The sequence below is a fragment of the Miniopterus natalensis genome, chromosome 8 (genome assembly GCF_054644295.1).
Source record: "Miniopterus natalensis isolate mMinNat1 chromosome 8, mMinNat1.hap1, whole genome shotgun sequence".
NCBI lineage: Eukaryota > Metazoa > Chordata > Mammalia > Chiroptera > Miniopteridae > Miniopterus > Miniopterus natalensis.
The window spans coordinates 64,339,781-64,354,012 of NC_142088.1; the positions used below are offsets into that span (position 1 = coordinate 64,339,781).

At 34.3% G+C, this 14,232-nt stretch overlaps 1 protein-coding gene across 1 annotated transcript in view; it reads left to right on the forward strand.

Annotated features, from left to right (window-relative positions):
• LRP1B (LDL receptor related protein 1B) overlaps positions 1–14,232 on the forward strand; it is a 1,257,096-nt gene that overhangs the window by 1,040,752 nt on the left and 202,112 nt on the right. The window contains exons 56-58 of the mRNA XM_087819400.1: positions 1,615–1,700; positions 8,667–8,789; positions 10,836–11,017. Of these exons, the coding sequence (XP_087675526.1) occupies positions 1,615–1,700; positions 8,667–8,789; positions 10,836–11,017 (391 nt within the window). The remainder of the gene's footprint in view (positions 1–1,614; positions 1,701–8,666; positions 8,790–10,835; positions 11,018–14,232) is intronic.

A 14,232-nucleotide genomic window follows, 5' to 3' on the forward strand; every position in this document is an offset into this window, starting at 1 on the left:
TGCTGTTTCTTAGAAATCAAAATTCTTCTCTACTTACCTGGATATGGGAATCTGTCATTCTGACTTTGTGTGTTATCCGCAAACTGCTCTGTTTGTAATGATATTGCAGTATGGTCTCGTGAATTATCAAGCGCTTTGTTTGGTTTGGTTTGGTTTTAAGGGTGCTCACAAGCAACAAGAACCATCTCTAGCGTTGCCTCCTGCTGAATCACAGGTTCTTAGGAGCAGACTTGGCCTAGCCCTAGACTCTGAAAGGGCCCATTGTGACAGTGTTCCACTCGTGTTTCCTTTTTGCCTGCGCCTTATGCTCACATGTGCCCGTCGGGGAGAACACAGGTCAATGAGAACCACAGTGATGATGGTGCCAACAACAATGTCAGCTACACAAGCTCAGTGCAGTTCCTCCAGGGATTCAGCAAATGTTATTAAACTTCTGTTTGTTCCAAATAGTGTGATTTGTCTGTAAATGAGAACATTCAATAAAACATGACCCATAACTTTAAAATATACTGTACGTTATTAGGGGAGATCATTATCACACGTATTAAAATGATACAAAGCAATATGTAATACTACTATTGAAGTGGAAACAAACGGTACTTCAGGTGTCTCTGTCACTCTGACTTTGGTCTGAAGTATCATGACCCAGATAACACTGCCGGTTTCTTTCAAATATGCATGTGGATGACAACATTTAAAACATTATGTGTTCTCTCATCTCTTTTCATGAAATAAATACCAGGGATAGGAATTTAAAAATTAATTTTATGACTCGTTAAAACTTGGTACATTATAAAAAAATAACTACTTTCAATTTTTATTTCACTTTTACTTCTTTTTGAAATATTCATTCCTGAATCAATATGTGTATTATTTGGAACCCATTGTTTTATTTGCCAAATTACCTGCTTTCTTGTCAGTACTTGCTACATCGCTCATTGAGTGACATGAATAGGAAGACATAAAATCTTCAACCAGTCAGTTTCCATCACTATAAACTTTCATATTGGACAAACTACAAGAAGGGAATAAAGACTATTAAAAGATTTTAAAAAACAGACTCATGAGGAAAGTTAAAATTAAATTGATTAATAGATAAAGATTATTATCCTGTACATCAGAAATTATTTAGGAGAAGTCCCTAGGCCGATGAAAAATTTACGTGTAGGCAATGATATTCTTGGTTTTCACCAGTTATTCTGAGAGCATAGGGTAGTTATTTAATTATCAAAAATGAAATATTTGATTGTATGAATGTTTAGGTTTACTGTAAGTTTCTAAGATAGGTTGCAGCTTATTCTTTTCAAAAATATTCATCTAAAAATCAGATTACAACAGCAGGTATTTCTACTAATATCAAATAAATTAGATACTTTAATATTCAAGGAAATTGAGGGAAAGAGAGGGTTAGCACTTAGGATTATCTTGGTTTTCTGTACTGTCTAGGTAACTGCTGCCTTTTCATTTTATTATCAACCGAAGTGCTCAGTGTGAATTTTTAAATCATTAATCTGCTAAGGGGCATTGCCTTTGAATGTATTGCTTCAGAAACTAAGTAGAGTTGAAAACCATGTATCCAAAAAGTCTAATATGTTTGCTTGTTTTGTTGTTTAGATGAAGAACCTTTTCTAATTCTTGCTGATCATCATGAGATAAGAAAAATTAGCACCGATGGCTCCAACTACACCCTTTTAAAACAGGTATGATGTTCCCACAATGATTTCATAATATTCATTATGGGTACTTCAGATATGTATAGCGCCACAGAAATACCTCACAGTTAGAATTTATGACGCACTATTCATAAGTATGAGCACATAAGTATATGAGATTACCATAAACTTTATTGTGTTTGAATTGTCCGGGTGATGCTCTGAATTTGTCACATCACACCATATCAAAGAGAGTAAAAGATGCAAGGTGTAATGAATGCAAGGGAGTAACTATCTCAGGAACAGCTAGAGTAGGGAAAGCACAAAGTTCTCTTTGAAGGCATTTCATGCATTACCCAAATTCTCTCTCCTGCCCTAGGGATTTAAAAATAAATACTTTTTATAGAACTCAAGTTTCGGTTTATAAAACCAGGAAATAAAAAGGGGTTGATGATCCCTAGCCTTTAAAATTTGGAAAAAACAAGGGAGCAAACGTGATTGTCACTTAGTTAAAAGGTGGTGAGGCACACATTTCCAGCCTTACCCTCTTTATGTCTCAGCCCATCCCAAGACCCCAGAGCATCTGGACTCCTGTTTTGATGTTTGAATTCTATTTTCAGGGTTCATTTACATATCCTATTTGATATGAAAAGATATAATTTCCACTTTATGACAAGATAGAAAGCTGTGACTTGCTCATGTCAACTTTTTTTTCTTCCAGTGTGCAGTGGAAATAGCATAAAATTAAATCATTAAAGCTAGAATGACTATTACACAGATTAGAAAAATCACATACAGTTAGTTATAGCATAGTTTTAGTTGTCAGGAGAAATAGCATCTTTGGAACTATTTAGTTTGTGTCTGTTGTGCTACAAAGTTCTCTTTGCCCCAAACTATATAATAATGGCATGCATATGTGAAAGTACTGTGTAGAATAAGTGTGCCACGACTAAAGATATTCCTTGTTCTTATAGTATATTTATAACAGCATTTGGCACAGGCAAAAAAAAGCCTTTCATGTGGTAATTTTTCAACAACACAAAAAATACTTAATTATAAGTTTTCCCACCCCAATAATGGGTTCCTCCATTGTTATTGTTAGAGTTTCATTCATTTTGCTTAAGGACTTAGTCTTATTTTAAATGTGAACTTTCCTTGGTAACTGTGATATTGATTCTTCCTAACAGAGCTGGATTTTCCAGCTTTCCTCTAAGTCACAGATTGGAAATAAAAATTTCTCTTGAAAATCCAGATTTCTAGCTACTCATTAAAAGGAAAAAAACAAACAAAAAAACGAAGGGTTATCACTGCTGGCCTCACATAGCTCAATTCTCATGTTCCAAACTGTTTAGCAGCTGCCACTTTGACATAGAGCCCATGTTTTCCAATTCCCCGTAGCACTCAGACTTGCCATGTGCTTGCCACAGGGATTCCTGGCGAATTCATGGATGTCTATAAGATTTAGACTTTCGCTCTTTTTGGTGTATCCACCAACATCCACTGGGTCACACTGTCTCTCTCTCGCTCTTTAATTCTGAGCCCTAAGGAGATTGAGTAAAATATAAAATATTTCTATGTTTTTATAAAAACTAAACAGAAATATATTTAAAATACACAAACCAGACAACTATCTCTTTTTTAAAATATGTTTTTATTGATTTTTTTTTTGAAAGACAGAAAGGGAGAGGGAGAAGGGAACATCAATGCGAGAGAGAAACAACTTGGTTGCCTTCCTGCACATTGAACCTGCAACATTTTCCTACACGGGGTGATGCTCAGCCACTGAACCACACCAGTCAGGGGAGACAACTGTTGCTTTAAGAGATGAATATCTCTAGAGGAAAAGTTCAAGTACATATAACTGTTCTAAAATGGAAAAAAAATTTGCTGGCCAAATGATTTTCTACATTATTTAACTTAGTTCCTTTTTCTTCCTGTGCAGCCTAATATTTTTTTTCTCAATTAATGTTTATTTGAACAAAATAAAATTTCTTCTTTAACATGAGAATTCAAGATTTAAATGTTAGTAATAAGGTCTATAATTATACCATGTGTTTGCAACACTTTCATGTACCTAAATCCATCCTTCCAATAACCCTTTAAGTCGGCAGGGTGGACACTATGAGGGTGGAGAGTGGGGCAAGCTGGTGGCCTCCCCCTGGGATTCAGCAGGAGAAGGTGGGGAGAGCTGGAGTTAAGGGAACTGGCACTGTCATAGGGCAACCTCCTCGAGGGAAAGCCAGGGCATTGTGCAACCTAATTAGCCAAGTTACAGAATATTGAAAATTATTTTTCTCATGAAATAAATCTCCATACCCTATCTATACCTTCAAAGTGAAGCGTGCCAGTATAGTATGGTCTTTGTGCACGTGTGTGTGTGTTTTGCCTTTAAATGATTATTGTTGTAATTAATTTATTTTTAAATTAAATTTATTGAGGTGACATTGGTTAATAAAATATGTAGGTTTTATGCTTCTGGGGTGGGGGGAAGAGATTAACCAAAGAACTTATAAGCATGTATACGTAACCCATGGACACAGACGATAGTATGATGAAGGCCTGGGGAACAGGTGAGAGGTAGAGGGGGTCAATGAGGGAAAAAGGGGGCATCTGTAGTACTTTCAACAATAAAGATAAATTTAAAAAAAAAACAACCTAACTGGTGTGGCTCAGTGGTTGATCGTTAACCCATGAACTAGGAGGTCACGGTTTGATTCCCGGTCAGAGAACATGCCCGGGATGCAGGCTCAGTCCCAGTAGGAGGTGGGCAGGAGGCAGCCAATCGATGATTCTCTCTCATCATTGATGTTTCTCTCTCTCTCTCTCCCTCTACCTTCCTCTCTCTGAAATCAATAAAAATGTATTTTTTAAAAAAAGAAAGTAATGAAAAAGTATATATAGGTTTCAAGTGTATAATTCTGATACATCATTTGTATATTGTATTGTGTGTTTACCACCCAAAGTCAAATCCCCTTCTGTCACCATATTGATCCCCTTCCCTCTGGTAACCGCCCTGTAGTATGCATCTATGAGTTTTTATTTATTCATTTGTTGCTTTCAGTTTTATATCCCATATAAGTGGAGTAATTTGGTTCTTGACTTTTTCTGTCTGACTTATTTTGCTTAGCATGATATTCTCAAGATCCATCCATGTTGTCACGTGTGTGTGCGTTTTAGCATTTCTTTGTTTTAGACTGTGCTATCTTAGAAAGTTCTCTTTTTAGGATCCTCTGTTTATAAGCTCAGATGAACCAAAAATTTAACTAATATAGCAACACTTCATGAAAAACCTATTACAAGTTCAATGGCACTCTTTACCTCATTTTCCAGCCTTGTGGCTCAGGACATTTCTATTGATATCTCTTTTGTTGTTTTTTATAGCTAATATGTTATCAGAGATTGTTCTTAATGGAGCAAAGTGATTTTTTCCTCTATGCATGATTTAAGTCTGTTTCATAACCAAGCTGCTTTAATGCACGCTTTCAGATATCACTTTTTCCTGGTGGTATAATTTTAGATTACTGCCAATCGCTAGTACCTAAGTGGGGATGAGTTTCAGATAGGTTTCTTAGTGTAGTGTTTATGAAAATAAAAAGGGAGTGAGGAAGATGGGAAAGCTCATGAAGACTCTGACCACCTGTGCTTTTGGAAACCACCTGTTAATGGTGACCACTGAGAAAGGAAATAGAGACCCAGAAACCGCAGGTCAGTCTTACCTCCAGTTTTGACTATCCCCTCTTTGAAATACATTATTTCTGTCAGGGACCAAGTTTTTAACCATAACTTTGCCATAGCATTGTAGATATACTCGAGAAGGTTTAATCAATAGAAAACCATTTTTTCTCCCCTCAGAGATGTGTCTACATATGCAGAATGAGGTAGAAAATAAAAGTAATTATCTCTTCGCATTTTCTCTCAGTCAAAAGAAATGAAAAGACACCACCACTCTTGCCTTAATTATTTCAGAATGTTTTGTGTAGGTGATTAGGTAGAATGATCTACCCTAACATTTTGAGTTTTATTCCCCTTTATCATTAGTAACAATCTCAAGAAACTTTGTAGCATAAAATTATAATCGGTAGATTTATTTTTTAGCCTATGTAGTCTAAAACATGGTTATAGCTAGGCCAACTATAACTTGAATTCATACACAACATTTAGAAAATGTATTTTAATAGCATGGGTTGTAGAAACGAAAATTAATCAGGTAGCTTTCCAGTGTGTTATCCAAATCAATTCTAACAGCGCCTTTTATTCCTGTAAAATTGTATAGAGAAAAAAAACACAATTTCCTAAATTAATCATCTTGAACCAAAGGGTACAATATTCAGCTACAGAAATGAAAGAAGCAAATAGGATTTTGATGAAACCAATATTCAGCTCTGAAACCACTGGGATTGCCCTAGTTTTTAGACATTACTTTGACCGTACCCTTGGCTGTTTTACTATTCTTTGCCTGTGATTCTACAAAGAGATCATTGCACTGCTTCTGTGCAGATGAATGGCAAAGCTGTAGAGCAATGACCAGTTTGGCCAGGTAGATATGTCAGAATTCAGAGCTTCAATTTCTTTGTTTTTACAGCTTTAATTTATTATAGTGAATTTGCTAAATTTGGCATTGGATTTTTATTATATAAATTGATCATTGTAAAGAAGAGAATAATTTTGACATGATGGAATTGTGGGTAAATTTTTACTAAAGTTAGACAAGTTTCTCTCTACTTTTTCTCTATAAATCTCTCATTTATTCATCTCTATCTGAATTGCAAGCCTATCACAGAACCTTAACCCATTTACTTCGTTTGTTTGGTGAAAAAGCATTTGAACTTAAGGAATATTGTAGAATGGTAATGAATCTATTAAACCCTCTACAGAACTTGGAATATATTCAGTATCTATTTTAGAACCTTGATTAATTCTGCAGAAGCAAAGTTCTAGATATGTGCTCTTAAGTACATTTAGTTAAGGAGTCCTCCAGGTTTTAGCTTGTGAATAAATATTTAGTGAATCTTTTGAATCTGTGACTGGATATTAGTTGAAGTTTCTGTTTGATTACTTTGTTTTTAGCATTTATAGACATCATTTGATCAGTAATGTCATCACTAAGAACTATGCTTGCATTTATGTATCTGGACAGAGCGAGGAACTTACACTGAGTCTTGTTTACTTCCGTGCGCTTCTTGTTTATGACAAATGGCACACAATTCTGTGGGGTTAGGCTGTCAGGTTAACTTTACAATCTGGAGCTGAAGAAGAGATTGCTCATGTTAAGATAAATAAAAGCATACGATTTGAACCTATGATTTTACACTCTCACTACTAGAACGCAGCCCTGCCGAGAGAAGCAAAAAATCAGTATTTGCCAAAACCTTCTCTAAATTGCTTCTATACAGAGGCTGTCCTTAGTCTTGGAGATGGTTGGAAAGAAATAAAATCTGAACAGCAATAAATTAGCCTTGGCCTGTTTCTCGTAGAGCACTTTATAAATCTATTCTTATTATCTCATTCTAAATTTAGGGAATACATATGGAAACTGAACCCACATGTGGTAAATAACATCCTTCCTATCCCTTTTTCTGCAAACCAAACAAAAGCAAACAAAAGAACTTTTCTTCCTGAAGATGCTTATCCTTAACTATGGAACTAAAACTACTAATAAATGACTCCTAAAACAATCTGAGACTTAACTACAACTTTAGGGGGAAGGTTGATATGAGCAATCCTACATTAGTTTCAAAGATATAGTAAAGATCTGTGGCGCTTTGCCAAGTGTCTGCCATATCAAATTATTTTTTGATCCATAGGAATTTATATATTAATAAACTATTCAAGTCTCAAAATGAGTTAGCACAATTGAAATTCTGATCCAAGTTTTATTAGTCCATTGAGGTAGTAAATCTATAAGCTCTAACAATAGATCAGAATTAAACTAATCCCTAAGCAATCATTTGAACAATCCAACATCTCAGAAGATTCCCAGATGCTGATGTACGATTCTCAAACAAAATCAGTCAAACAGCAGAACTGCTGCAACAAAGAGCTGCAGTATCCAGAAACCCATTGGCTGAATCCCTGTTTGGTTTTGTTACCTGCTAAAAAATGCAAAACCACGACTCTGAAGTGAGGCTTTCCTTTGCACATCCACCACATGGAATAAAAAGATGTTGACTCTTCAGTTCCTCTTTGGTCAAATGCTCTCCTAAAGTTATAACTTTTAAATTCTAACATGGTACTGTTTTGCCTAAGGGGCCTCTGTAAGCATGAAAAGACCGGGGGGGGGGGGGGGGGAAGCTCATTTATCTAATTGAGACAAAAACTTTGGGAAATAATACAATTCAAAATTGTCTTTTCTGACTTTAATAAGATGGTTATCCAAGGATCATCATAAATCATCAGGGATCTTCAATTTTTCCAATTTAGATGTATGTTCTTTTCTGGTTACTCTACAGAACAGATAATAATGACATTAAATTTATATTTAATAATAACCTATAGTGAGAGTCTTTCACTTTATCATCTCAAAAGCAAATGTTTCCCCTTTATTGGCTATTTAGATAAACCATTATCTATAAACTTTCTGAAATTGTTGTAACCTTCTTGGAAAATATATATATTTTTTAATATATCTTTATTGATTTCAGAGAGAGGAAAGGAGAGGGAGAGAGAGAGATAGAAACATCAATGATGAGAGAGTCATTGATCGAGCCCACAACCTGGGCATGTGCCCTGACCGGGAATTGAACCCCTATCGCCTGGATCCCAGGTCGATGCTCAACTGCTGAGCCACGCCCGGCTGGGCTTGGAAAATACTTTCAAATAACTTACGCAACATCTTAAGTGTATAGTGTAGGAAAAATGTAAACATATGATGCTTTTAAAAGATTTGATCATATATGCTATTTGTAACAGCTATAAGTATCTAGGTACAATGGGAGATAGAGGCTCTTATAAACTGAAACATTTAAAAATAATTTATATTTAACTATTATCAAACACATTCTTTTGTATTTTTAGGGATTAAACAATGTTATTGCTATAGACTTTGATTACAGAGAAGAATTCATCTACTGGATTGATTCCAGCCGACCCAATGGCAGCCGCATAAATAGAATGTGTTTAAATGGAAGCGATGTTAAGGTAACTACATATTACAACAATGGGATTATTGGATATTTTATTAGTGTGGTTGAATTAAATAGAAAATGTTATTTGATGGTAATGGTACAACTCATAGATCATATTAGGTTGGTTTGCGTTTCACATTTTATAATGAAAATTAATATAGTTGAAATATGAAATATGAGACTTTTCATTCTTTTAGTTCATTATAATGCTATTATTTGAAACAAGGTTAAAAATCAAATTGAGTAAATAAAATTTGGATCCTTGTTTAAACCTTAGAAAATGTGATGAATGCTTTTAGCATGAATGATTTGTGCCTCAGCTTCAATTGTGTCGATTTATACAAAAGAAAAAGTTGAGTCTGAGTGTTTGTAATTAAAAAATAGTAATTATTAAATTATAGGTTAAAATTACAGCATTATTAAAATTCACCTACTCTAGATGGAAATAATTGCATGCATTTGTATAAAATCATGAATGTTCTGATTAGATAGCATCATAATTAACTACATGTCACCTTCTAGATATGAGATACTTGGCAATATTTCTGTGCTATCTCAGATTTTAAAATAAAATTATCTGCACTGTCTACATACAGTGAAATTTATTATAAAGAAGTTTAAATTCAAGTAGTTAAAACCTATTAATCACTTACACTCTTCTTAGCCATTGATTATAGTATACAGACATTTTTGTTAGAAGCAATCAATTTTGAAAATATTAATTGTCTTGAGATGTGTATATAGAATGCCAAAGCCACCAGTAGGTTGGGTTCTGGAGACTCAGTACAATTGTATTTAGTGATGGTTTATACAATGAAATATCAGTATATGATATAGAACAAAGAAGCATATAGGTTTTTTTTTGTTTTATAATTTAATTCTCTGGCAATCTATATTAAACTGTGAAAGTTGTATTACTCAAACTTCATCATATATTTTTTACAAGACATGCACAATTTAGGGTTATCTTTACATTTTTTGAAGATGCTTTAATATTTTTAAAGGACATGACTTCTCTACTGCTTTGCCAACATTGTCTCATTACTACTTTAAATTATGTCATAACATAGGTTACAAAATGCATCTTTCTTCCTTTGGGATTAGTAATTCACTGGTTTTCATTAAAATTGTCAGACATGACAATTTTCCAAATTGGAATTTGGGAGAAAGAAGAAAAGATGTCGTGCAATTCAGTATAGCAGGTTGATATTATTAATTGCTGAAGGTGTTCATGGTGTCACTTTATATATATCCTTACTATTTATGGTTATTGGGAAATATAGCTATAAAAATTCAGTAGTTTTTTTTGTCTCTAACTATATTGCTCTTGGCTTCTATACAGCCCCAAGTTTCAATTGCTTTTTTCACCCAGTCCTCAGAGCACTGAGAACTCAGAAATAGTGGCCATATAGATTGAGAATTTTGGATTATTTTATATGTGTCATATTTGTACATTAATAGCCTATTTTCTTATTATATTTGATATTGACATGGGTTAGAACTGAGCAGACAAATTGTATGAGAATATTTTTACTTCCCTTTGGTTATGTCAGTTCTCTCTTATATTTTTTTTTCCTCTCTCCTGTAGTAGACCATTGAAATAGGGCAACAGCAGTTGAGGGAGTGGTAAATGCTGTTGATATCTCCTCTAGAACCTGTTAAAGATAAATTTCAATAATTCTTTTGTCTCTGTGTGTGTGTGTGTGTGTGTGTGTGCGTGTCTTTGTTTGTGACAGAATTTTCACCCCAAATTTTAAGAGGACAAGTAAACTAATACATAAATGTGATCAATAATTATGCATCTGTCCAATAGCTGTTTTTAAATGTAACTGTTTCTTTCTTAAAACCACATGTAATTTCTGGGGACCTGATTACATATTAGGTAATTAGAAACGAGTAAGTCATTTTATTAGGGTAAGTTGTTCTGTTTTATGCTTATCTAAATTTTATTTCTATCATTTAAATAGAATTCTATTATCTCTGTAAAAATCAGGAAGCAATGCCCAGTTCTTATTCTAGGCATTTATATTGTTAACTGTTTAAATTCTTATTTTGTTAGGTAGTACATAACACAGCTGTTCCCAATGCTCTTGCTGTTGATTGGATTGGAAAAAACCTCTATTGGTCTGACACAGAAAAAAGGATCATTGAAGTATCCAAAGTCAATGGCTTATACCCCACGATACTCGTTAGCAAAAAGCTGAAGTTTCCCAGGGACCTGTCTTTAGATCCTCGAGCTGGGTTTGTAACAAACATTGAAAATCTTAAATTTAGAATTAAGATTGTGGATTGCATTGAATGTGGTAAATCCTGTTCTGCATGTTTCAACATGGAAACCAATGTAAAGTGTGAATGTGTAGAAATTTCTATTGAGAAATCAAAAATAGAAACGTGACTATCGCAGTGAAATAAAAAAATTTAAATGATGGTATTTTACAGCAAGTATATTTTAAAGTTTTAAGCAAAAGTCTTTCTAACTAATCAATAAATGCATGGTGGAAATGGATTAAACTTACATATTTCTTTAATTTTGAATGCCTTTACATCTTGGAGGAAAGGCAGATGAAGAGCCAAGTCTCCGATCACACTTCGCATGCACGTGGTAGTCACAAGTAGAGCTGACACAATTTCTGTACCACTTTAGAGCAGGAGACATAAATAATATCCATGGCTAATAAATAACAAGGTGTATTGTAGATACATTCGAAAGAAACAGCACAGTGGGAATATCAGGAAAGATTCATATTGGAGCTGTGCTGCATTTGCATTTCATTGTGAGAACGGAGAAGAGGTCATCGCAAGGATCAAGGACAGTGGGCTGGAGATTTCAGATGAGGGATGAACACACATTAAGGTGTCAGAGCTGTCTGGTGTTTGTTTGCTAAACTTCTATAGATTATGTCCATTTACTTTGAATTATGTTGTTTTGGTACGTAGAGAAGGTGTATCTTTCCATTTTTCTTTGCCCTATAATTTACAGTGATTACATGCTCCAAAATGATCCCTGTAGAAGCTTAACCTACCCACCATGCTTGTTAAAATAACAAATTTAGAGAAAAATTTGATGTTTTAAAATAGGACACTATAGTGCTCTAAATTTTCTGCCACCTAAATTAATTTCAAAGACGTTGCACCAAATCCCTGCTTTTATCATACCATATGCAACAATTAGATTTTGCTTCTTGCTAATTAATATATTGACTTTGCTTTTTTGGTCCCTTACACTTATAATTGGCAGAGTAACCATGTCATAGTATATTTTACAGCTTAATTTTAAACATTGATTTGATAAAAGCAGTACCTAATAGAGAAGCCTTGTACAGTAAATATTATCCTGTTCCCAAGGTAATGTGCAAGTGTTAACTTTTGACTATATAATTATGTAACCGTTTTGCTATCTTTTAATATATTTTTTATCATAGCCACAGAAACTTCAAAGGGGTGTCAATTCGATTTTAACTGAAACAGAGTCATAAGAGTCTGTTTCCACATGAGTTTCAAGATATAATGTCCAGCCAGATATACTAAATTTGGTTACCATCATCATTCATTCATAAGAATGTAAATCATTTAATTCCTTTTGTATTTTATCAAAAGATATTTATTTTATTGTGTCCAAACCATTGTCCTTTTCTTCAAAGTCAATGGCTGGCTTAGCTTCTCATTTTATACTATTCAAGATGCTTCGTTTTCTAAATGAAAGAAAAATTGCCTGTTGATAATAATAGTCTTGTGGGATTTCCTAGTTATAAAGCAAAAACTGTATCCTAGTCTAGTGAACACAGTTAAATCCAGTTTTGTTTTATTTCTCCCAGATCTCAGTTATTGCCTCACAACCTGAAAGCAGTCAGACGTTATCATCAACATAAACCCAACCACCAACAGTGTCAGTTTTAAAAGTGAAGTATTAAAATATTGTAGAGGTTATGAAAGACTCCGTTGATTTCCTTTTTTGATAATATTTGGATTATGATATGGATATGCCATATTGTAACCAAAGAAACAGATAAAAATTGGACCTTTTTATGAAACACTGAGAGCCACCTATTCTAACAGATAAAATTTAATGACACCTTTTTGTTCATGCTGTTTCCCCAGCTCCTCCCAGTGAGACAATAGGGCAACCTGGATTTTAGCTTTTATGAGGCGAGCTTCAGGGTGAAAATGCCATAACTGTCTTAAGTATTGTGCAACCCTGCTTCAAAAAAGGCAGCTGGAATTATAAGATTAGTTCATCAAGAGTGCAGATGTGTCTTTCTACGTCAGAGCACCATTGTGATTTGCATACATCTTGAATGTGTCAATAGTACTGACCACTGTTTCCATGAGAAGTGAGATTATTTAATTTAATTTTGTTTTATTGTATTATGGTGATGAAAATAAAATAAGAAAATAAATAAAATAAAATATACAATGAAATAGAGAAGTGAGATCCCTGTCCTGATGTTTAGTGAGGGATCCGCAAAGCTTTGAGAAAAGATAAAGATCGGGGACTAGAGTCATGAAGCACTGAACGTTCAGGCAGCAAATGTTGGTCTTTTTGTCTTTTAATAACAGTATGACATTGTCACAATGTCCATTTGGATATGCTGGTTACTAAGAGTGGAAAAGAAGGTACAAGTAGATACATCTTCCTGGTTGTTACATTTAAGTTTAGCTGAAATTCAATTATCCTAATCATTTTGTTGTCTATTTACTTTGGGAATCAATATTCTAATTTATTATAAATTTGGGGTAAAAACTACTTACATATAATATTTAAGAAAGGCATTCATGTAGTATATATATACATTTTAAAGTAGAATAGAAAATATAATTAATGTTAAAACTTTGCTGAGCATAATTTTATCTTTTTTGGATGGTTACAATGTCGTGTTATCATAATAACAAAAGACCATCACAATAGAAATTAAAGTGACTGTGTGATGTTCCTAGTTAGCAGAAAATGAATTTATCTACTCATTCATTTACTAAACTCATAGTTCTTTAGCACTTAGTGTATATCTGGCACTGTTCTAGGTAGGAGCATGAAGATAGAAGGCACACTCCCTGTCTCCAATTATTTCCCCACCCAGTGGGTAGGCAGATGAGTAAATAGAACACAATGCAATAGGGTAGAGAAGACAGAAAGTGTTAATAGCTCCACTGGGATCAGAGAAAGCTTCATAGACACGTATGGAATAAGAATTAGCCCGGTAATGAGGGGCACTGCGCAGCAGGAGGCAATTCAGGCAAAAGCCCAGGCCCTCTGGGAAAGCAGACACACACAAGAACATGGCACAGTGGGAAGAACTCATAGGGCTGGGACAAAATATTTATAAATACTTGTGGAACTTTTATACCCGTTCAATTTACAGAGTAAGAAATAGCTAGGAATATATTAAAACACAACACAGCAGCAGCAACAAACAGCAAAATCAAAGCAAGCAAAGCTTACAAGGCTTCTGGCTCGGGTA